Raw genomic sequence first — 23,129 nt, forward strand, 5'->3', positions numbered from 1 at the left:
GGCCTACTCTACGGTGGAGAAGGAATGCCTGGCGATCGTGTGGGCTCTGCAGCATCTGCAGCCATACGTGTACGGGCGCCATTTCACCGTGGTGACGGACCACAACCCCCTCACTTGGCTATCTCGAGTAGCCGGTGAGAACGGAAGGTTGTTGCGTTGGAGCCTAGCTCTCCAACACTACAACTTTGATGTTCGGTATAAGTCCGGCCGGGCCCACGGTAATGCAGATGGGTTATCCAGGCAAGGGGAGGCAGCTGAAGTGCTTCCGGATTATGACCGACGAGGTCTTCTTCCGAACGCACTCTAAAAGGGGGAGGTGTGGTGAGGCCAGGGACTGGAAATTCATATTCCCAGTTATGAAGGTCTCAGCAGGAATGCTAGTCTGTCTGACTTCAACGGACCCCAGGGGAAATGGTGTATTCCCCACAGTCAGGATATGACTTAATTACCATTACGTTACTATGCCGGCTCCAAAAGGCAATTACCAAAAGGATATATACCTTTGTAGTGCAAACGCCTATTCCTGTCAAGAGTATGGGGGAGCTAATTGAATCATGGCAATGAGGAATAGCTAATTGAATTACCTCTGAAGTCAGGGGAAGCTCCTGTGTTAGATTAATTACCATGCGCACCTTACAATGAGAATATTGCTGGGAAATGGGTTATGAAATGTCTGATAGAAGGGAAGAGGAGATTACATGTAAATCGCCTATTTTCTGCCCTGCCCAAGTACGTATAAATGTGTTCCTCTGTGAGAGAGGAGGGGTCTTCTGTTGAGGTTCACCTGTCGCTACAGATGGGCAGAAAGACACAAGGAACCGCCCTGGACCCATGACAGCACCCTTCCTGCCGTGTCCAGAGACCTTTGATGAAAGTGTGGTATATTCACTTTCATTCCCTTTAATTTTACTGTATCGTATTACTGCTTCCTTACTGTATTTGTCTGACTACTGTATATATATATCTTGTAACCGCTTGTATAAATTGTACCTAGCATCGCTCTTTTGAGTAAATAAATATCTAAAATTTATAAGCTCGCTTCACATTATCCTAAACCCGGGACTCACGGAAGTTGTGAGGAAGGATCAGGGGCACGTTGCTCCAATCGGTTTGTGACAACTGTATACTCACCTCTCCGGCGGCCCCCAGTCTGCTCCCGGCGGCGTCCACTCTCCTCGGCATCCCGCACTGTACTGTCAGGACCTGCGGTGACGTCATTTAGTCAGCTGACGGTCACGCGACCATCACCTGACCGCAGATGTCAGCGGTCACATGACCATCAGGTGACTAAATGACGTCACCGCAGGTCCTGACAGTACACCGCGGGACGCCAAGCAGAGAGGACGTGGCCGGGAGCAGACCGGGGGCCGCCGGAGAGGTGAATATACAGGTTTGTTTATTTTTAACTTCTTTATTTCTTTCTTTATTTTTTTCACCGCGTGGTAGCCGGGATGAAGAGGAGTTGTAGTCTCCTCTTCATCCCGGGTACCACACGCACCGCGATTACGCTGCAAATTCGCGTCCATTGAATTTAATTGAAACGCAGCAAATCCACATATACCTGCGGGTTTGCTGAGTTTCAATGTTCCTCAATGGCCGCGAATTTGCAGAGTAATCGCGGTGAAATGGTCATGCTGTGTTTCGCAAAGCAATGCGAATTCGGCGCGCAAATTAGCACATCATGTGCACAGCACATCCGAATTCACATTGCTTTGCATGGCAGACTGTTTTACAAGCGTTTTCACAGCCGTAAAAACGCTACAAAAATGCTGCGTGGGCACTTAACCTAAGAGTCACCATGCCGTTATAGATTTATCCTGGTAAAATGATTCATCTGCATTTATCAAGTCCAACGTGTATGTTCTTCTTCATATTCTTCAGTAATTGGCTGTCTGCACTCATCTGCTCACCCTGAAGCACAAATGTTTTCCAGGCTATAACACATGTAGTACCTTCCATATGAATAATAAGGTGTGATGAAGATTGTGCCTTTTATGAACAAGCAGCTCATTATCTCACTGCTGATGTGTACTTCAGAGGTGGCATTACACTGGTAACAGCGGCATTCTGATTTCCTGCCGTCTCTATTGGGCAGTGTGAGAGTAACCTTAGTTCTCACACTTATGTGCTGGTTTCCAGAGTAACTTTCATACAGAGCATTGGAAAACTGCAGACACCGCATGAGCACTACCCACTAATATAGGGGATAAAACGTATATAATCCCCACACCCGTAGGTGATTGCAGGCAGGATGTGCTAACGTTTATTCCTGTTCAGTATCGTTTAATCATTTCATGTAGGATTTTTTTTGTATTCCTTGACACCAGCCATTGAATTTCTAGGCTTCATGTTAGATTTCTTGCTTCCTGTAAATTTAAATTCTTGCTTTTATTTTAGCTGTTTTTTTTTCCGTTAAGCTAACCTAAACAACAAGGGAAAAAAAAAAGAAATCTTCTATAATCAGACATTATTTCATATCCTGGGTTGGTTTCTGTAAGTCCTCTTTCGCAACAGCCACATATTTTCAGTTTTATTTTGTTGCCTTTTCTTAATTTCTTCCGTCATTATCCACATAGGATAAATGTAACGTGGATAGACATCCGTAAAGCACTGGAATTATTTCATGGATTAGTGCCATGCAGCCGCCGCCGATACTGATCCATTCTATACAATACCAGCAGGACACGTCGACATCATTCATTTGGGACAGAAGAAAACAAAAAGTATTGGCTCAAAGTATTTCTTATTTATGTACTGGAAGTCTCTATGCATCGTCAGTAATACCTGTATTAAAAACTCAGAAGCCTAGTGCAATAAAGGAAAGGATGAGACAGAACTCATGATGATGATGAGTGCACGTCATATTCAAAAGAAATACGCATCTTACGTACACTTTACATAGATTTTGGCAGAATGCCAATTTAGGTGGCCACCATTCTTCATGACTGAACTGTAGACGTGTACAGAAACCGCTGCTCAGCATGTATGTTTATGTCAGACTTCATAACTTGATGTACTGCTGTTCTAATCTGTATAAGGGCGCAGTCAGAAGTCCATATAACATGAACGACGATCACATCGCAGTGCTCGGACTGGCCGGCAGCTCTCCTGACCTGAGCGTGACAGCATGTATTTCGATGCAGGTGTCCCGCTCAGGTCAGGAGAGCCGACCGCCAGTCCGAGCATTGCAATTCGATTGTCGCCTGTGTTATATGGCCGTCTGACTGTACCCTAACAAGCACCTACACTACAGTAATTTCTATCCTAAGCCCCCTTATGAGTCTATTAGAGAACTGTAAGGCAACACAGGAGAGAGTGAGCAGCAGCTAATGTAATTCTTATAAGAGGTTATTTCTTTTGACAATCTAACATCACCTAGACCAAGAAATAACTGATTGGGCTCTGCAAAGCACTTTTTTATCAACTTAACTATTCAATCAGCCATATCAATAATTTATTGGAGCTGCAAAGACCGCCCCATTCTAACAGCATTTGCAGCTCTTCTTTTGATTAGTCGGCCTAGTACAATATCATCGTTGCAGCATGTTCCACATGTGATGGCACACCAGGCTGGCTAATCAAATGAAGAGCCATGGATGCGGTCAGGTAAAAGGTGGTCCTACTGCTGGGGGCCCCCACTGATTCTGAGGACCAGGGCTCTGAAGAACCCCATGTAAATGGAGTGGTGGTCAATCATACGTACTGCTACTCTATTCTTAATGGAGCTGCTGGAGATTGCAAGCGCAACTCTCAGCTAGTGCGACCCAGTCCATTGAGTAATGAGAGTGCTGAAATGTGCATGGTCAACCACCACACTATTTATACGGGGCTCTTCAGAGCCACGGTTCTCAGGATTGGTGACAGCCCCAGCAGTCAGATCCCAAGTGATTGGAAAGTTATCCTTTATCATATGGATATGAAATAACTTCCAAATTTGAGCATACCCCTTTAATTGAATAAAAAAAGTGTATCAGACTGCGTTTTCCTATACAGAGACCCAACACTAAAAAGCGCTTGTCGTGTGATATGTCCTATAGTAGACAAATGATCAGCATCCATCAAGACTGTGGCTACTGTTCTACATGCCCAGAGCTTATACACATGATAGAAGCATTTCACCAAAATTCAACCATAGAAATGGAATTATTTTTATTACAATTTCGTATAAAAAATTTGAATGTTTCAATTTCTGTGAGTCTCATTGTGAATAGTTTATATTAAACACACTACACCAATGTCATTATAAAAGCAGCAAAGAGCCGACGTCAACGGGTTTCTGCTGTTGGAAATGTATCCGCTTCAATAACACCAGGGCTCAACTTCACTTGAGATTTATTTACATCAAGCTACAAAAATGTGGAAACCGCAACGAGTCTAGTTAACCTTTAAAAGGGAACATTTCTCAATCATGTCAGCAAATATGTGTTACTGCAGGCCATCTCTACATTAAAACACTAATTCAGAATCTATAAAATGTGTGAATGTCTCCATGAAGCAAGGCTATTGCACATACCATACATTAGTATCTATCAGACCTACACTTCCACTCAATGACTGGACGTCCGGTATTAACTTAGGTCTTTATTTACAACCGAGTATCAATCAGTTTTTAGACATTTGTTCTTTTCACATAAACAATTTCTCATGTCTCTTCCATTCCAATCCATCCATGTTACACAACTCCGAGGATCCGTGCGACCCACCAGCTGCAGGGCATGACAACTCTGCATGCGGAACGGCACCCCTGGTAGTTATATGGAAATGGGTAGTAGCCACCAAAAGGCTCACAGATTCGCTGACAATGGGTATAGCTTCTTCTGCATTCGATGCAGCAGATGCCTTGGTGGTCCAGCATTGGGTCAAAAGTCATGCCACCCTCTCCTTCCAGCTGGTATAAAGAAAAGAATATTGGTCAGTCATAATGTTTAGTGCAATTATATCCACATCACACAAACATGATTACATATGGCAGACTAAAATAATGCTGATAGAATCTACATTAATGGTTATGTGGTAAATGTCAGCAAAGATTTAACTTCCCGATATTTTTTGTTGCCGATAGTACAGATCTTTTTTTTAGATTATACCACAAATAATCTTACACAATATGATTCCAAGTACCTTAAAGTAAATCTGTCACCAGGTTTTTGCCTCCTAATCTAAGAGCAGTTTAATGTAAAGAATGAGACCCTGATTCCAGCGATGTGTCACTTACTGGGCTGCTTGCTGTAGTTTTGATAAAAATCACTGTTTTATCAGCAGTAGATTGTCTAGTAAACCTGCTGCCAGGTAGTCCTCTCTATATATGAGCTTCTATCAGCCCCATGACTGATTGGCAGCTTTCTGCCTATGCACAGTGTACACAGAAAGCTGCCAATCAGTGGTGTCGGTGGGTTATATAGAGCTCAGCATTCAGAGAACTGGTAGATCTGCAGCAGATAAAATTGATGTGATCAAAACAGCAGCAAACAGCCCAGTAAGTGATGCACTGCTAAAATAGCAAAAACCTGGTGACAGATTCCCTTAACACGTACAGGTTTATGAAGAAGATTAATGGAAATTATGTTATGCACAGCATTCAGTTCATTGGAGCCTTGAACACCCCTGATATATGATCAGAGTGATTTTTGGCAGTGAAGCTACCTTCCTCAATTGAGGTATTACATTGCTTTGTCCAGTTCGCAATGTGATTGCAAAATACTTTAGCCCAGGTTCATGAAGGCTGTTTTGCACGCCAGTCGTGATGGAGATTGCGCTGGAGTAAGATGTGGTCATTTCATTAAGAGGCAGGCGTCTGTTAGTGAATTTGGCACATTTTTCAGATGTTGTGCGCCATCATAGTCAATATACTTCAATGGAATACATTTCTGTTGTAATTTACTCCACTTTTGTGGCATAAATTAAGATGAATTTTCCGGCACGTTTGACCTCGCCCCCCCTTCTAAGCTCCACCCATAAAGAAAAATGTTGACCGAGCTAGCTGAAGATGGTGTGTTACAAAATTTTGGAGTAACTATGAGTTGCGCAAAAAATTGTGACTTTTCAAACTGTTTTATTCTAGGATTCTGGTGAAAACTTTTTGATGAATCGAGGCCTTAGTATTTCTAACCTAATGGGGCAGTATAAGAGAAAGGTTTGTCACATGCAGAAATGACAAATTCCAAAGATTCCCTGGTGTCTTGGATATTTTATGTTCTTGGTGATCATGGCAATCCGATTTTGATGCATCCAACAAAGCTTCAAGGATAGCTGCTCTTATCTTGTAATTCGTCAGAATAACTTTTGTTTTTAAATATCACCTGTGACTAATGAAAACTCCACTGATCCTAAGAGGGGGAAGGGGCAAATTTCCCTTTTGTAAACTGAGTGATAGTAAGCTTGTATGATCACCACTCAAAGCATACAATGCATTTTTGATTTTAAAGGGAACCTTACAGAAGACTCATACTGTCCGAACCACAGGCTGCATGAATCAGACATTGGCTTCATTATTGTAGTCATGTATATTTTACGCTGAAAGGAAGCGCTGTTTCAAAGTAAACTTACAGTACTTTGAAAAGCCATCAAGGGGACGTGTGTATTAGCAGTCTGCTCCAGGTTATATTGACGGGTCACTGTGTGTGTGTAAGGAGGACCCGTCAGTCTAGGGGAGTGAGGCGGTGAGAATACATCAGAGGCCAGCCTTGAACTAGTCATCTGTTATTCATAATCCAAAGCCAACTTTTCAAAGAATTTTTTCTCTGAAAAGCTGATGCGGTTTAGGTCAGTATTTTACATCAGTATTTGTAAGCCAAAATCAGGAGTGGAACAATCAGAGGAAAAGTATAATAGAAACACGTCACCACTTCTGCATTTATCACCCACTCCTGGTTTGGGCTTACACATACTGATGTAAAATACTGAACGTGTGAATGTGGCCGCATAGTAAAACATACACGGCTGCAATAGTGTAGCCAGTGACTTGAGCACAATGAATCTCCTCCCAGACTTGCTTTATGGCCATTTTCATTATTAACAATACAATAAATTATACATATTTGATTTCAACTTGGACCACATTGGTTGGAAGAAAGCTCTAAAGATAGCAAACGCTCATAATTAGTGATGAGCGAGTATGTTCAGTTAACCCTTTCGGCGAGTATACTCGTGCGAGTACCGAGTATCTTCAGCGTACTCGGTGATATGTTTGAATCACTCCCGTGTGCATGATTTGCGACTGTTTGACAGCTTTAATACTTGTGAGAAATGCTTAAGAAACAAGCATTCCTTACATGTATTAAAGCTGTCAAACAGTCGCAAATCATGCACACGGGAGTGATTCAAATATATCACCGAGTACGCTGAAGATACTCGCACGAGCATACTTACCAAATGGGTTAGCCAAACATACTCGCTCATCACTACTAATTCAAGGGTTATGGCTGACCCATGACTGTTTGTCCTGAGCCATTATAGGGCTGCCATAGAGGTGCATAAGGTTTCAACTGTATATATACACACAAGGTGCATGCATTATCAGCTTTGGATAAGCCGCTGGTGAACATCTCATTTCAATACTCTATATTACCATATGAATATGTTGTTGTGTCCTCTACATCGGTGCTACTAGTGTTTTTCTATCCTTTTAACACATGATACAGCAGGTAGTGCAATTTTCAGCGAATTCTTCCAGTATGTAAACAGTATTTTAATCATGGGGAGCATATTGCAAATGCAAATTATATTGTTTGATGAACAAAAAAGTGATTTTGGTGTGCGAGTCTATGTGTGATGATTGGTTTAGTTATTGTGTCTGCATTGCTGGGAATAACATGAGGCACTTTGGTGAAATCATCTAACTAAGCTCTCAGCTTGACTGAAATGTGATGTAAAGCATTACACAGCAGTGCACAAAAATAAGTGACGGGTAGCACCTGAAAAACAAGAAAACAGCGAGGGACACCGAAATAGCTTCAGAGACAATAGGGACTGTCCTACACTGATGTATGTTATCACATAAGTGGATGGTGCAATTTTCACATTATCTGATGCTCACAACATCTGAGCAAAGCATTACTTTTTATAAAATAGCTTTAAAAATAATTCTTCATACAACTGGCAAACTAAATTCTGCACATTCAACAGATCTTCTCTCTTCCTTTGTCCCCAAGAGCAAATTTATCTCTTATGATACGATGGATTAACGCAAATATCCAGGCAGTTCAGAAGCTGTTCTAAAAGCCTGGGAAGCCGTGCAACAATATGTCCCATACGTCTAGTAAATATTAATAAAGGTTATACTTCTAGTAAAGAACTCGCTTAGGTTCTTATTTGTAAGGATTCATTCAAGTTGGTAAGTTTTTTTTATTAGTATAATATCTCCAAATTTTTTTTCCAAAAATGTGTGATCACAGTGAGGTGTTTGCTCTTCAACTCTTCATAGCAGTGGTGATCGCATACCAGATACACTAGTAGACCTCAGGCCAAACACAAGTTCATCAGGCTGTTCCCCTGCTGGCTTCAAGAGGGAAAAAGTCCGTCTCAAAGTTTTGCATGTTCGTTAGCAGACTTTTTAGTAAAATGATCCTTATTCGGGGTCCTTGAGTCTTGACCACCGCACACAGCTGATATATACAGTACAGACCAAAAGTTTGGACACACCTCATTTAAAGATTTTTCTGTATTTTTTTTGACTATGAAAATTGTACATTCACACTGAAGGCATCAAAACTATGAATTAACACATGTGGAATTATATACTTAGCAAAAAAGTGTGAAACAACTGAAAATATGTCTTATATTCTAGGTTCTTCAAAGTAGCCACCTTTTGCTTTGATGACTGCTTTGCACACTCTTGGCATTCTCTTGATGTGCTTCAAGAGGTAGTCACCGGAAATGGTCTTCCAACAATCTTGAAGGAGTTCCCAGAGATGCTTAGCACTTGTTGGCCCTTTTGCCTTCACTCTGCGGTCCAGCTCACCCCAAACCATCTCGATTGGGTTCAGGTCTGGTGACTGTGGAGGCCGGGTCATCTGGTGTAGCACCCCATCACTCTCCTGCTTGGTCAAATAACCCTTACACAGCCTGGAGGTGTGTTTGGGGTCATTGTCCTGTTGAAAAATAAATGATGGTCCACCTAAACGCAAACCGGATGGAATAGCATGCCGCTGAAAGATGCTGTGGTAGCCATGCTGGTTCAGTATGCCTTCAAATTGAATAAATCCCCAACAGTGTCACCACAAAGCATCCCCACACCATCACACTTCCTCCTCCATGCTTCATGGTGGGAACCAGGCATGTAGAGTCCATCCGTTCACCTTTTCTGCGTCGCACAAAGACACGGTGGTTGGAACCAAAGATCTCAAATTTGAACTCATCAGACCAAAGCACAGATTTCCACTGGTCTAATGTCCATTCCTTGTGTTCTTTAGCCCAATCAAGTCTCTTCTGCTTGTTGCCTGTCCTTAGCAGTGGTTTCCTAGCAGCTATTTTACCATGAAGGCCTGCTGCACAAAGTCTCCTCTTAACAGTTGTTGAAGAGATGTGTCTGCTGCTAGAACTCTGTGCGGCATTGACCTGGTCTCTAATCTGAGCTGCTGTTAACCTGCGATTTCTGAGGCTGGTGACTCAGATAAACTTATCCTCAGAAGCAGAGGTGACTCTTGGTCTTCCTTTCCTGGGGCGGTCCTCATGTGAGCCAGTTTCTTTGTAGCGCTTGATGGTTTTTGCAACTGCACTTGGGGACACTTTCAAAGTTTTCCCAATTTTTCGCACTGACTGACCTTCATTTCTTAAAGTAATGATGGCCACTCGTTTTTCTTTACTTAGCTGCTTTTTTCTTGCCATAATACAAATTCTAACAGTCTATTCAGTAGGACTATCAGCTGTGTATCCACCTGACTTCTGCACAACACAACTGATGGTCCCAACCCCATTTATAAGGCAAGAAATCCCACTTATTAAACCTGACAGGGCACACCTGTAAAGTGAAAACCATTTCTGGTGACTACCTCTTGAAGCTCATCAAGAGAATGCCAAGAGTGTACAAAGCAGTCATCAAAGCAAAAGGTGGCTACTTTGAAGAACCAAGAATATGACATATTTTCAGTAACTTTTTTGTTAAGTATATAATTCCACATGTGTTAATTCATAGTTTTGATGCCTTCAGTGTGAATGTACAATTTTTATAGTTATGAAAATACAGAAAAATCTTTAAATGAGAAGGTGTGTCCAAACTTTTGGTCTGTACTGTACATTAACACAGAGCGGGTTATGGAACTAGATGATCAGTACTACCTATGTAGTAGTACAAAGTAGGAGGCCAAAGCCAAAAAAAGATCTTCAGTGCAAGGTTCAAATTGTATTTAGCTGAGGGCAGAGTTGGATAGTCCACTATCAGATTTTTTTCTATTGTTACAAATACTAATATATATATATATATATATATATATGTATAAATATATATATAAAAATTATGTATATATGTATGTGTATATATATATATATATATATATATATATATATATATATATATTTATATATATACACTATATACAGTGCATTGTGAAAGTGTTTGGCCCCCTTGAAATTTTCTACCTTTTGCCACATTTCTGGCTTCAAACATAAACATATAAAATTCTAATTTTTTGGCGAAGAATCAACAACAAGTGGGACACAATCGTGAAGTGGAACAAAATTTATTGGATATTTAACATTTTTTTAACAAATTAAAAACTGAAAAGTGGGGCGTGCAATATTATTCGGCCCCCTTGAGTTAATACTTTGTAGCACCACCTTTTGCTGAGATTACAGCTGCAAGTCACTTGGGGTATGTCTTTATCAGTTTTGCACATTGAGAGGCTGAAATTCTTGCCCATTCTTCCTCGCAAAACAGCTCGAGCTCATTGAGGTTGGATGGAGGACGTTTGTGAACAGCAGTTTTCCACTCTTTCCACAGATTCTCGATTGGATTCAGGTCTGGACTTTGACTTGGCCATTCTAACACCTGGATATGTTTATTTTTGAACCATTCCATTGTAGATTTTGCTTTATGTTTGGGATCATTGTCTTGTTGGAAGATAAATCTCCGTCCCAGTCTCAGGTCTTTTGCAGACTCCAACAGGTTTTCTTCCAGAATGGTACTGTATTTGGCTCCATCCATTTTCCCATCAATTTTAACCATCTTCCCTGTCCCTACTGAAGAAAAGCAAGCCCAACCATGATGCTGCCACCACCATGTTTGACAGTGGGGATGGTGTTTTAAGGGTGATCAGCTGTGTTGCTTTTACGCCAAACATATCGTTTTGCATTGTGGCCAAAAAGTTTGATTTTGGTTTCATCTGACCAGAGCACCTTATTCCACATGTTTGGTGTGTCTCCCAGGTGGCTTGTGGCAAACTTAAAGCGAGACTTTTTATGGATATCTTTGAGAAATGGATTTCTTCTTGCCACTCTTCCATAAAGGCCAGGTTTGTGCAGTGTACCACTGATTGTTGTCCTATGGACAGACTCTCCCACTTCAGCTGTAGATCTCTGCAGTTCATCCAGAGTGATCATGGGCCTTTTGGCTGCATCTCTGATCAGTCTTCTCCTTGTTCGAGATGAAAGTTTAGAGGGACGGCCGGGTCTTGGTAGATTTGCAGTGGTCTGATACTCCTTCCATTTCAATATGATCGCTTGCACAGTGCTCCTTGAGATGTTTAAAACTTGGGAAATCTTTTTGTATCCAAATCCGGCTTTAAACTTCGCCACCACAGTATCTCGGACCTGCCTGGTGTGTTCCTTGGTCTTCATGATGCTCTCTGCACTTGAAACAGAACCCTGAGACTATCACAGAGCAGGTGCATTTATACGGAGACTTTATTACACACAGGTGGATTCTATTTATCATTATCAGTCATTTAGGACAACATTGGATCATTCAGAGATCCTCACTGAACTTCTGGAGTGAGTTTGCTGCACTGAAAGTAAAGGGGCCGAATAATATTGCACGCCCCACTTTTCAGTTTTTAATTTGTTAAAAAAGTTTAAAATATCCAATAAATTTCGTTCCACTTCACGATTGTGTCCCACTTGTTGTTGATTCTTCCCCCAAAAATTTGAATTTCATATCTTTATGTTTGAAGCCAGAAATGTGGCAAAAGGTAGAAAAGTTCAAGGGGGCCAAATACTTTCACAATGCACTGTATATATACTATATTCATAGGCAGATATTTAAAAGAAAAAGGCCAGATGGTATTGATATTTTCTGTCACGGATTCCCCAGTAAATCTGCTACGGATCTGCAGTTTTCTCTACTTTTTCTCCATTTTATTTTGCTTTACAAAGGATGAAATTTGTGGTGATAGTCCATACCATTTTTACTACATAATAAGAATGCACTCATTTCTGGATTTTTTGTGTGCCTTCTTTGGACGAGGGATTGAAAACTTCAACCATATAGATTATATTATAAACTGTCTCAGATTTTCAAGGCAGAATTCTGTCACGTTTGAACTCTGATCTCTTTCAACATGCTGTGGATCTCACAAACTGCATTGCTGAATCATATCTGGTACAACACCACAATGTCATCAGGCTAACCAGCATGAGGCAATAGATAAGAAGATGCAGTGCCAGGCATTTTGGGGAATGAAGATAGCATATTGCCTAGTATTTATCTGGTGATGGAGTATTTCTAAGGTGGTACTAAAGTTATATACGGAGAGTTATATAAAAGTACAGTAGTGTTCAAAATAATAGCAGTGTAATATGACTAACCAGATTAATCACTGTTTTTGGTATAAATTATATTACTACATGTGAAACAATTTACCAGTTGATGCAGTAGATTCTAAGAAAACAAACAGACTCAGCATTCATGATCTGCATATTTTTGAGTCTGCGTATTTGAATAATTAATTGAAAATGGGGTGTGTTCAATTAGTGAGGTCAATCATTTTTTGAAGAAACAGGTGTGAATCAGGTGGCCCTTATTTAAGGGTGAAGCGAGCTCATGTTGTACATGCATTTCTCCTTGAAAACCTGAGAAATATGGGATGTTCGAGACATTGTTCAGACGAACAGCGTACTTTGATTAAAAAGTTGATTGGAGAGGGTAAAGCTTATAAAGAAGTGCAGACAATGATAGGCTGTTCCGCTAATATTATCTCCAATGCTTTAAAATGGAAAAGCAAAACCAGAGAGACATGGAAGAAAACGGAAGACTACCATTCAAATGGAGCGAAGAATAGCCAAAATGGCAAAGGCTAAGCCAATGATCATCTCCAGTGTGAGAGTGTGAACTGTGATAGCAGCAGGAGAGCATTAGGATCCTGTGAGTTTTGCCTGGCTGAGCTCAGAGCAGGGGCAGATCGGAAGACCCTGTGTGTTCTGAGGGTGTCTGCTGTGTGAGACGCTGGAAGGAGAGTCTGAGAAGAACTGTGAGGACTGAACTTCAACAAAACTCTCTCTCTACAAGCTTTCCTGTGGGGGTTGTTAACCCCTGGCCCTGGTGAAGCTGTGTCCCTGCTTAAGAACGAGTGCTGAGCTGGGGAAAGCTGTGTTGCTTTTTGGAATTTTGTGGAAGTCTATGCTGAGTGGACTAGAGACTTTTTGCTGAACGAGCAAAGGGAAAGAGACTGAGGATATCATCTCTGTGACGGAGCGCGTGGTCGGTGGTCTGGAAGACAGGGAGTGACTGCGAGAGTAGAGATGGGGTCCGGTGCCATTCACATTGAGAGGATACTGACAAGCCTGGTGAAGAGTTCTTCCCAGACCTTAACCTGAGGTTACAGGACTAAAGACCCCGGCGCTTGGGCTCGGCATCGGCCGGCAAGACAAGGAACCTTTGCTGTTTTTGTAAACGTTGCTTTTTACTTGGCGCCAAAGTTTTCCGGGACTAGCTGCAGCCACCGCGATTCACAGGCCTGTGATAGATCACATCTGAGGTTAACGGTACCGTAACTTTAAGATACCCAGGTATCCCTATACTAGGGGTATAAGAGCAATTAGTATAGTTTCATGCATTGCTATTGTTAATAGTGGTAGGATTGTACTCAGTGTGCCATCTCAGGGGTCCCTATAGAACACCCACACTAGATTGACACAGTGTTTAGGTAAAAATGTTCCAGATCATTAGTAGTACTTCACATAAACTGGAAACCTTGAGATTGGCACATTGATTTCAGCTTTTGCTGATTGTGTGTAGTTAGTAGAGACAGTGTCCCAGGTAGAACCTGAGACTGATTCATGCAATACTGAATTTTAGTCTTATCCCTGTTTTAGTAAAGAAAGTGTTGTTTATTTCTGTCTCTCTCTCAGTTTGTGACTCACTGGATCTCTCTTGGACCTCCGGTCATTACACCAGGATGATCAAAGACAGTCTCAAGTTACCTGTGAGTACTGTGACAGTTAGAAGACACCTGTGTGAAGCTAATCTCTTAGCAAGAAGTCCCTGCAAAGTCCCACTATTAAAAAAAACAAGTACTGAAGCGGATACAATTTGGAAAAGAACACATCAACTGGCCTAAAGAGAAATGGAAAAATATTTTATGGACTGTTGAAAGTAAAATTGTTTTTTTTGGCTCCAAGGGCCGCAGGCAGTTCTTCAGATGACCACCAAACTCTGCATTCAAGCCACAATACACTCTGAAGATAGTGAAGCAAGGTGGTGCAAGCATCATGATATGAGCATGTTTCTCTTATTATGGTGCCAGACCTATTTACCGCATACCAGGGATCATAGACCAGTTTCCATATATTAAAATTCTTGAGGTAAAGTTGCCTTACGCTGAAGAGGATATGCCCTTGAAATGGGTGTTTCAACAAGACAATGACCCTAAACACACCAGTAAATGAGCAAAATCTTGGTTCCAGTCCAACAAAATTGAGGTTATGGAGTGGCCAGCCCAATCCCCGGACCTTAATCAGATAGAAAACTTGTGGGTGACATAATAAAAAGCCGTTTCTGAGGCCAAGCCAACAAATGCCCAAAAATTTTGGGATGTAGTTAAAGATTCCTGGGCTGGAATAACAGTTGACAGAAATTGGTTGACTCTATGCAACATAGATGTGAAGCAGTTCTAAAAAAACTGGTTATATAACTAAATATTAGGTTAGTGATTAACAGGAATGCTAAATCCTTAAAAAAAGAGTACGTATTGTTAATTTGTAAAGACAAATGCAGACATAGTTAAAAATTCTGTACATTTGTCTTCCTGTTTTGAATTAGAAAACAGTGTGCAATGTTCCCAATGCATGGAAATAAAAACTGGTATAAAGATTTTGTGCTTAACTCATGTTTTTGAACACACTGTTATTATTTTGAACACTATTGTATCTTCATGGCACTACATCTCATTATTTTTGGACACTTAAGGGGCATTGTTTCAATGATGCTGTTTATTGTGTGTTCCTTTATGATTCTTTTGTGGGGCAGTTTGGATGGCACAATCTGAATAAGACTGTTTACTATGAAGAACTATTAGATGGCATTGAATGTATGAATATATGGCTGTAACACTGAGTTTATGGCTCTATTTTTGGGGACTCTTGTATGTGACACTATTTTAGGGGCGCTGATGGTACTGATTTTTGGGCCCATTTGATACTGTTTAAAGGGGTTGTCCACTACCCGGACAACTCCTTCTGAATCCTCATGTTTCCCCATTGTAAAATAATAACACTTATGTTCATCTCCGGACATTTTTATATCACGTGATCTCTGTGGCCAATCAGAGCTGGCTTCACTCTCCTCTCCTAACGGTCGTAATTAACATCTGGAAGAAGTAAAGGGCTGTGGATTAACCGATCAGTTTTCCATAGATTTCAATGTTAAAAAAACAGAAGAGATCAGTTTTTTAAAAACCGAGAAAAAAGGTGTGTCTGAACAACTTCTTGCCAATGGATTTCTGCTGGATCCGTTGTAACGGATGATTACTGGACATGTGAACATTGCATTAAAGGGAATCTGCCAGTAGGATCAACCCTCCTAAGCCGTCTATATGGGCATACAGGTCAAAGGAAGCTGAATAAAATGATTCCTTGATATCTGAGATCCGATGTCTTATTCTATAGAAATCAACTTGTTGTGATATGTAAATGAGCTGTTCCAGGCTATGGGTGGACACTGATCTGCATTCCTCTGGAATAAGACATCGGATTGCAGATATCATGGTATCATTTTATTCAGCTTCCTGTGACCCACATGCCCATGTAGACGACTTAGGAGGGTTGACCCTACTGACAGATTCCCTTTAAGCTGGCCATACACATCACACGGCTATTGGCTAAACGATCAGCCAAAGCATCGTTCAGCAGACTGCCGTCTTAGCCATCTCTCCCATGCACCGGAGCACTCATTCAGCCGACTCCTCATGTGTTCTCTATGAGAGAACCGTCTCCAGAAATCTCTGCTGGCGTCTTATCTCCAGGTTAACAACGCGATCGGCAGTCCGAAATCAGACATGCTAGCTCAACATCTCCCCTAACAATCTGTTCGCCTGCGCTCCCATGCACATTAGAGTGTCAGTCAACCCATCAATATCATTGGTTTCTGCCAAAATTAGTCTAATGTGTATGGGGGCCTTTAGGATAAGCAATCTAAATAATTTCTATACACTGTTATAACTTGTGTATAATAACTATGAGAGTGAAAAATGTCTAAATTATTAGCACTTGTAGCTAAATTCCCTACAAGCAGCAAATATTAATTTATTTTATGTAATAATAGCTTAATTACCTAAAATGAAGAAAGTAAAGTAGAAGTTAAATGTTCTAGCGATTATAATTGATTTAAAGCGTGCATAAGCGACAAGGAAGAAAAAACACAGAAAGATCTGAACAACCGGAACAGTTTATGGAAATCTGCAGCTGCAGCATCACACAGGCTGAAATCCACAGCAATGTTGCTGCTATTTTCACGTTAAATAGTGCTATACTTTTTTATAAAATATTAGTTTTATATAATTATATTACAATCTCATACATTTTTTAAGCAGAAGTGTATTGAAAAAAAGTTAAACTATGTATGTAATTCATGTTGGATTTGTTAAATGAAGCTGAAAGAAATGGACACACTGTACAAGATGGATTGAGCATTTCAACCATGCTGTCAAATCCCATATTATTTCTGTAAAAATCTCATTCTTTTTTTTATCAAGTCTGTTACAGCTGAAAGTGCAGTGTCTGCGTTCTTTTATTCCAGAGTCTTGTGGCTCAATTGTAAGGGAGAAGTTGGAAGAACAATACTTTATTGAAAGGCCTGACAAGATATCCTGCAGGGAATGAATACTGATGAAATCTAGAAATGTGAGCTTGCTTTAAATACTCACATGTTAAATCACTCCAATGACATTGATTAGGAAGCCAAGCCAACACCATATTGATTTTCCACAAGGCATATCTAGTTTAGATTTCGTCAGATGTGCTCGACTGTGTTTTTTATATTCTTTAGCAAGAAATTCTCTTTAAATTCCCTTTAATGTTCATTAGATTACAAAGATATTTTTTGAGCAAAGAAAGAAGAAAGTAGCTTGTACGCATCAAAGAATTCACAATTTAAATTACTGTTTTTCAGAACATTGTACACCTTGAAAAGCATAAAATGCATAGCAATCTTAAGAAAAGAACTGTTATGGAAATTGCCTGCTACGTGGGCTTCATGCAAAGTGTTGTTTGCAAAAGTTTAGTGTGGTATTATCTGTCTCAGGAACTAATACCGAAACTTCAGATGGTATAATAATGCATTTTGTACACCAATTCACATTGAGACAGTTATTAGTGGATGTATGCTGTGTATGTCGCTCCGCACATATGCCATAAGCCAGGGATATGTTGGCATATCATGAGTGTGTAAGAAGTGTAGCCTGGACTGTCACATCTGTCATGTTCCTACCCCTAAAGACACCAAACCATTGTAGTGTGAATTTTTTCCTGCGTCTTTTGTATATATTGTGTCATGTTATGTTTGCCTATGAAATGTGTAGTAATGTATAATGTAGGATGTGATAACGTATGATAAGTAATGTTGATAGGGTACAGTATAGAATAGCATAGGGTAAGACATAAGTTAGGATTTAGGACATAAGGTAGGTAGCATAGATAGTTACTGTAGTTAGATAGTGACGTTAGGGTAAGGATAGAGTTAATGTTCGAGACTACCCCATAGTGGGAGGGGCTTAGTGTTAGGGAAAGAGACTACTTCCTGTAGTTAGTGAGATAGGGACAAGTTCTTGTAGTAGTAGTGAGTGTCTGTGAGCAGTACTGCCGTTGTGGGTGAACTACAGCAAAGGAGACTAAGAGACAAGGGAATAACGCGACCTGCAACTGAACGAAGACGAGACAGAGTGCCCTTCCATTCCACTTCAAAGGGGTCCTTGGATAGGACGATGTGTCACGAGAAACCCTGAGCTTGCAAAACACCAAAGCTAATGGACCTAAAGAGGACTGAGTTCGTGGGACTAGTGGGTCGTCCCAAACAGTAGATTAAGGGCGCCAGTAGTGGAAGAAATAGGACGCGGAACTGCTGAGCACATAGAGCGACTTGACTGTGGCGACAAGCTAGACTCTGACGAAGTAGGGCAAAACAGTATACTTCACCAGCCTTCGAGTACACTACAGTGGAAGGAAACAATGTATGTCAAAATGCTTTATACTGTGAAAGAAACGTCCATAAGACTTTGTACCCGCTACCCCTTGTACATAACCCTTACCAAGTTACCATTCAGTAAAGACTGTGTTTTAGAACAGGAGTTTCCTTAATTGAAATTTGAAACCCATGGTCCTGGCCAGCCAACATCATCGGCTGCAGGCGGTCTGCATGAGCGCAAGGCCCTCACAGCACCAACATCAATACCAAGACAGGACCCACTCTTATGTAGTGCGTCGGGGCATCACAGGAGAAGATGAGTACTTTGCTCACGGCTACTACCCCGCTCTGCGCTACACTTGGCGTAGTCGGCAGGATTGAGTCTTGCATCTGCGAGGACCATATAGTGTGAAGAAGACTCAAGTGACGGGCAAGATGACAACCGATAGACAGTCTAAGACTGTGCAAAGCAAGGACCGCAAGATGTGGTGAGTAGCTCGAAACAGTGAGACGGATCTGCCCATCGTGGGAAAGCTGGAGGCAAAAAGGTGTGAAGCGGAGTCCAACCCTTCATCTCGCACGCCTACAGAGGGGAATACTAGAATACTACAACCAAAAGTACACAACCACAACAGGGAATGGCCGTCGTCGCAGAGCGAAGTGGAAGGAGAAGATCCCCCCAATAAAGTATGGCTTGAGGAAACCAGCAGGGACATTCATGAAACGGGATGGTGAGTCAGGGCAGGCTCCACCCAGTGACAGGTGGGGCCATGACAGGCCGCAGGAGGTGGAAGAAACATCATTCGTGGGTAGTAAGTCGGTGAGTGAACAGCATCAAACTAAGATGGCGGATCAAAGAGCGCTGATGGAGCACATCGAGCCTTTGGTACAGTGTACCTTACTGAGTTAGGCCGGGACGCAGTGAGTGGCCTTGATGGAGCAAGAGGTGAAGCTAGGTGGCTTGGTGGAGCAGGTTGCTCAATCTCTAGATTCCGAAACGGAGGCTGAAGCCTACATCCCGCTCAGCCTTTGGCCCGCAGACGGGCCGAACGCCTCAAAGCCCTATTAGTCCAGTGTACTGTGAGTCCCCTGTCCAGGCCAGAGGTTCCTTCTCCAAACCCAAAGGTTTCCTCTCCAACTTAGGAGGGGCCTTCCCCAAACTTGGAGGTAAAATCCAACCCTGGGAGGATGCCCCTCGCCTCATGAGAGGAAAGGGTTGCGGGGGTGATACAGGCTAAGAAGGAGAGAGAACAGTGGGTCCGGGCCCAGCTAGATGGTCCTGACGGAGAGGAGCTGGTCCGACAGATGACCCAGGTCGTAAGGCACAATGGCCGCGAATGGCTCTTTGGCTTCATCATGGAGGAAGGGACTGGACACAAGGTCTACATCAATGCTGGTTCCCTCCGAAAAGGGCCAAGCCTCCAAGAAGGAGAATGCGTCCAGTTCCTCAAAGAAGATGGACTGAGGGGATGGTTCGTGATCACAGTCTCCAGGATCAGATCACTGGCAGGAAAGGTACCAGAAGATGTTCTGCCTCAATGGTACCCTGCCGCACCTGGTGTCGCTATGTCATTGGGGGGAGAGTACAGAACGACAGTGGGGAAACTCTCAAGTTCCTGTAGGCCCACGAAACAGGATGAGAGCCTGGGACTGCCCGAAGAAGCAGCCAATCCGGCCATGGTGTACTTGGCCAGGGAGCACACTCGGCCGTGTATGTGAGGAGAATAGAGGCCAAAGAAACCTGGATCTGAACACGGACACTTGAAACAGAAAAGAAGAGGAGTTGAGCTTCAAATGGGTCTACTTGTGCTGGTTGCACACGTGTGCGTTGGACCCGACTCTAGTGGGTCAGGAGACCCGTAGGAATCGGGACTCCGTTGTGTTGATTCTGCGGATGGCCAATAAAGTTCAGTTTTACATCTTCCAAGTTTCTGTTGTGCTTCTTGCCCACGACCCCTCTCCCCTGCTGGACTGGCGGGAGAGTTCTTCACCCTCAGCCGAGAACTGAATTCCAGCCGACAGGGGAGGAAATGCTAAAGGGACTGTGCCCCTCATGGACGGTGTTCTTGCTCCAAGGACCAATGTTTGGTGGCAGAGGGGATGGACGATCTGATATCCCAACCAGGTTGAAGCCTCGTGAATGGTCTTGGCGAAGGAGGACCAAAGTTGACCCGGCAGGACTATTTCCGGGATAGAAGGAGTTGGATCATAAACTGTTGGGCAATTGTTATGTTGGCATACGGGCCCAAAGAAATTTAACTCTATGTTCCAGTGCCCCAACTAGTGGGTCCGGGGTCAGTGCTGACCGGTAAAGGACACTATATACCCATTGAAGAAGAGACCATTATTTTTGTGCGTTGTGTTGCATTGGTGTCTTCCAGGTTCTAGATGGTCGAGAATGACCATCGTTAAAGAAGGCTGGAATGTAAGAGGTGTGGACTGGACTGTCACATTCCTACTACTGAAGACACCAAACGTGTTGCAGTGTAAATCATATCCTGCGTCTTTTGTATATACAGTTGTGCTCAAAAGTTTACATACCCCGGCAGAATTTTTCCTTTCTTGGCCAGGTTTCACAGGTGGGGATGTTAGCTTTAGTAGCTATTCAAACCCATTTGTGTCAAATTCTGTGCAAGTTATCAGGCCAAAATCTCCAGGGTATGTGAACTTTTGGATGTTTTTGGTTGTCATTAAGATGTAAGAAGAGAAAACACAGTAGTTTGACAATAAATGGCTTCACCCAACCAATAACCATGAGTGGAGAAAAAATGTTTTTGTTATCATTCATATTCTCTGAAACAAGGCCAAGAAAGGAAAAATTCTGCCGGGGTATGTAAACTTTTGAGCACAACTGTATTATGTCATGTGATGTTTGCCTAAGTAACGTGTAGTAATGTATAATGTAGGATGTGATAACGTAAGATACGTAATGTTAATAGTTTAGATTATAGGATAGCATAGGGTAAGACATAGATTAGGATTTAGGACATAATATAAGTAGCATAGATAGTGGCAGTTAGATAATGATGTTAGGGTAACGATAGAGTTAATGTTCGGGACTAGCCCATAGTGGGAGGGGCTTAGTGTTAGGGAAAGAGACTACTTCCTGTTGTTAGTGAGATAAGGACAAGATCAAGTAGTAGTAGGAAGTGTCTGTGAGCAGTGCTGCCATTGTGGGTGAACTACAGCAAAAGAGACTAAGGGACAAGGGAGTAGTGTGACATCAGCACGGGGTCACGTGATGTCTGTGAGTGGCCACCGATAGCGCCGCTCACAGGCATTATCAGCAACAGAAGGTATTTACAAGAAGTCTTAGGGGTCCCAGGGGGGGGGGGTACATTGTGTGGGGGGAATAAAGTAGTGGACAACTTCTTTAAAGGGAATGTGCCATCCGCCAAGAAAAATGTTCAACAATTTAAAAAATGTGAACAGCTTTTTTTTTTTTAAATATTATAATTTGTTTTTAAAGGAATAAAATCTGAAAAATCATTTTGAAACTTTTTATATTTTCCACTTTTAAACACTAGGAGAAGACACTGCTGAAATTTGCCATGAAAACCTAGTTTCAATAGCATAGCTACCGGGAAGGCAGAGGGTGCCAACCTGGGATAAACTTCACTTAACTGTATCGGCATGTGCAGCTCACAGATACAGTTAAGCTTTGCGGAACAGCAGAGAGACATTGTCCCCCAGCATTACCGCTCTCCGGTCTGTAGGCCGCAGGTCACTTTAGTCCTGAGGCCAACAGAAAAGGAAGGAGTCACACAGGATGAGTCCCGGGCACTCGGGCAGAACAACGTGAAGGTGTCATTGCGCCGGGACACTGACGTTCTTTGCGTGCCCTGTTGCAATGCTATCTACGCATTGGTCTGCATTGCAGTTGTGTGCAGGCAGGAGCTGTGGGTCCATCATACTGCGCATAGGGGAGGTTTCGGGGGCATCATACAGTATAGGGGAGGTGTTGGTGCATCACACTGCATAGGAGAGCTGTGGGCCCATTTTGCTGTGTATAGGGGAGCTGTGGGCCCATTATACTGTAAATAGGGGAGTGATAGGGGATATCATACTATGTATAGGGGAGGTGTGGGGGGCATCACACTGTATAGGAGAGCTGTTGGACCATCATACAGTATATAAGGGAGCTGTGGGGGCATGATACTGTTTATGGGGAAGGTGTACATGGGGGAACTCAGGGGACATTATTAAATGTTAACTGGGCACTTAAGGAGCATTATAATTATAGGTGCACACAGAGTATTGTGACTGTCAAAGGTACATAGGTGCATTAATACTTTCTAAGAGTCAAAATGTGGACACTTTTGTAAGGCACTTGCAGAGGGCATTGATATTTTCTAGGGGACAATTTTACCATCTAGAGGGCACAAAGGAGGCATTTTACTACATAAGGGCCACAGTGGTGGGCATTATTATGTGGAGCAGTAAGAGGAGTACTGTTTTAGTGCCACTTGGCAGGTGCAGTAATAGGGACACATACGGAAGCAGAGGCTCAGCATTTGTGTGGCAACAGGCTGAGGAGTTTGTGCTGGTTGGAAATAGATGGGGACGGTGCTGGAAATGTGAG

General features: G+C 42.3%; 1 protein-coding gene across 1 annotated transcript in view; it reads right to left on the reverse strand.

Moving 5' to 3' along the window:
• Nucleotides 1–4,568: 4,568 nt before the first annotated feature.
• Nucleotides 4,569–23,129, reverse strand: part of CNMD (chondromodulin) — a 112,848-nt gene continuing 94,287 nt past the window's right edge. Inside the window, exon 7 of the mRNA XM_073663931.1 lies at nucleotides 4,569–4,888. Coding sequence (XP_073520032.1) covers nucleotides 4,673–4,888 — 216 coding nt within the window. The 3' untranslated portion in view covers nucleotides 4,569–4,672. The remainder of the gene's footprint in view (nucleotides 4,889–23,129) is intronic.

Source organism: Phyllobates terribilis, unplaced genomic scaffold (assembly GCF_046119375.1).
Source record: "Phyllobates terribilis strain yellow unplaced genomic scaffold, ASM4611937v1 Scaffold_2__4_contigs__length_985480577, whole genome shotgun sequence".
In the NCBI taxonomy this organism is placed as follows: Eukaryota; Metazoa; Chordata; class Amphibia; order Anura; family Dendrobatidae; genus Phyllobates; species Phyllobates terribilis.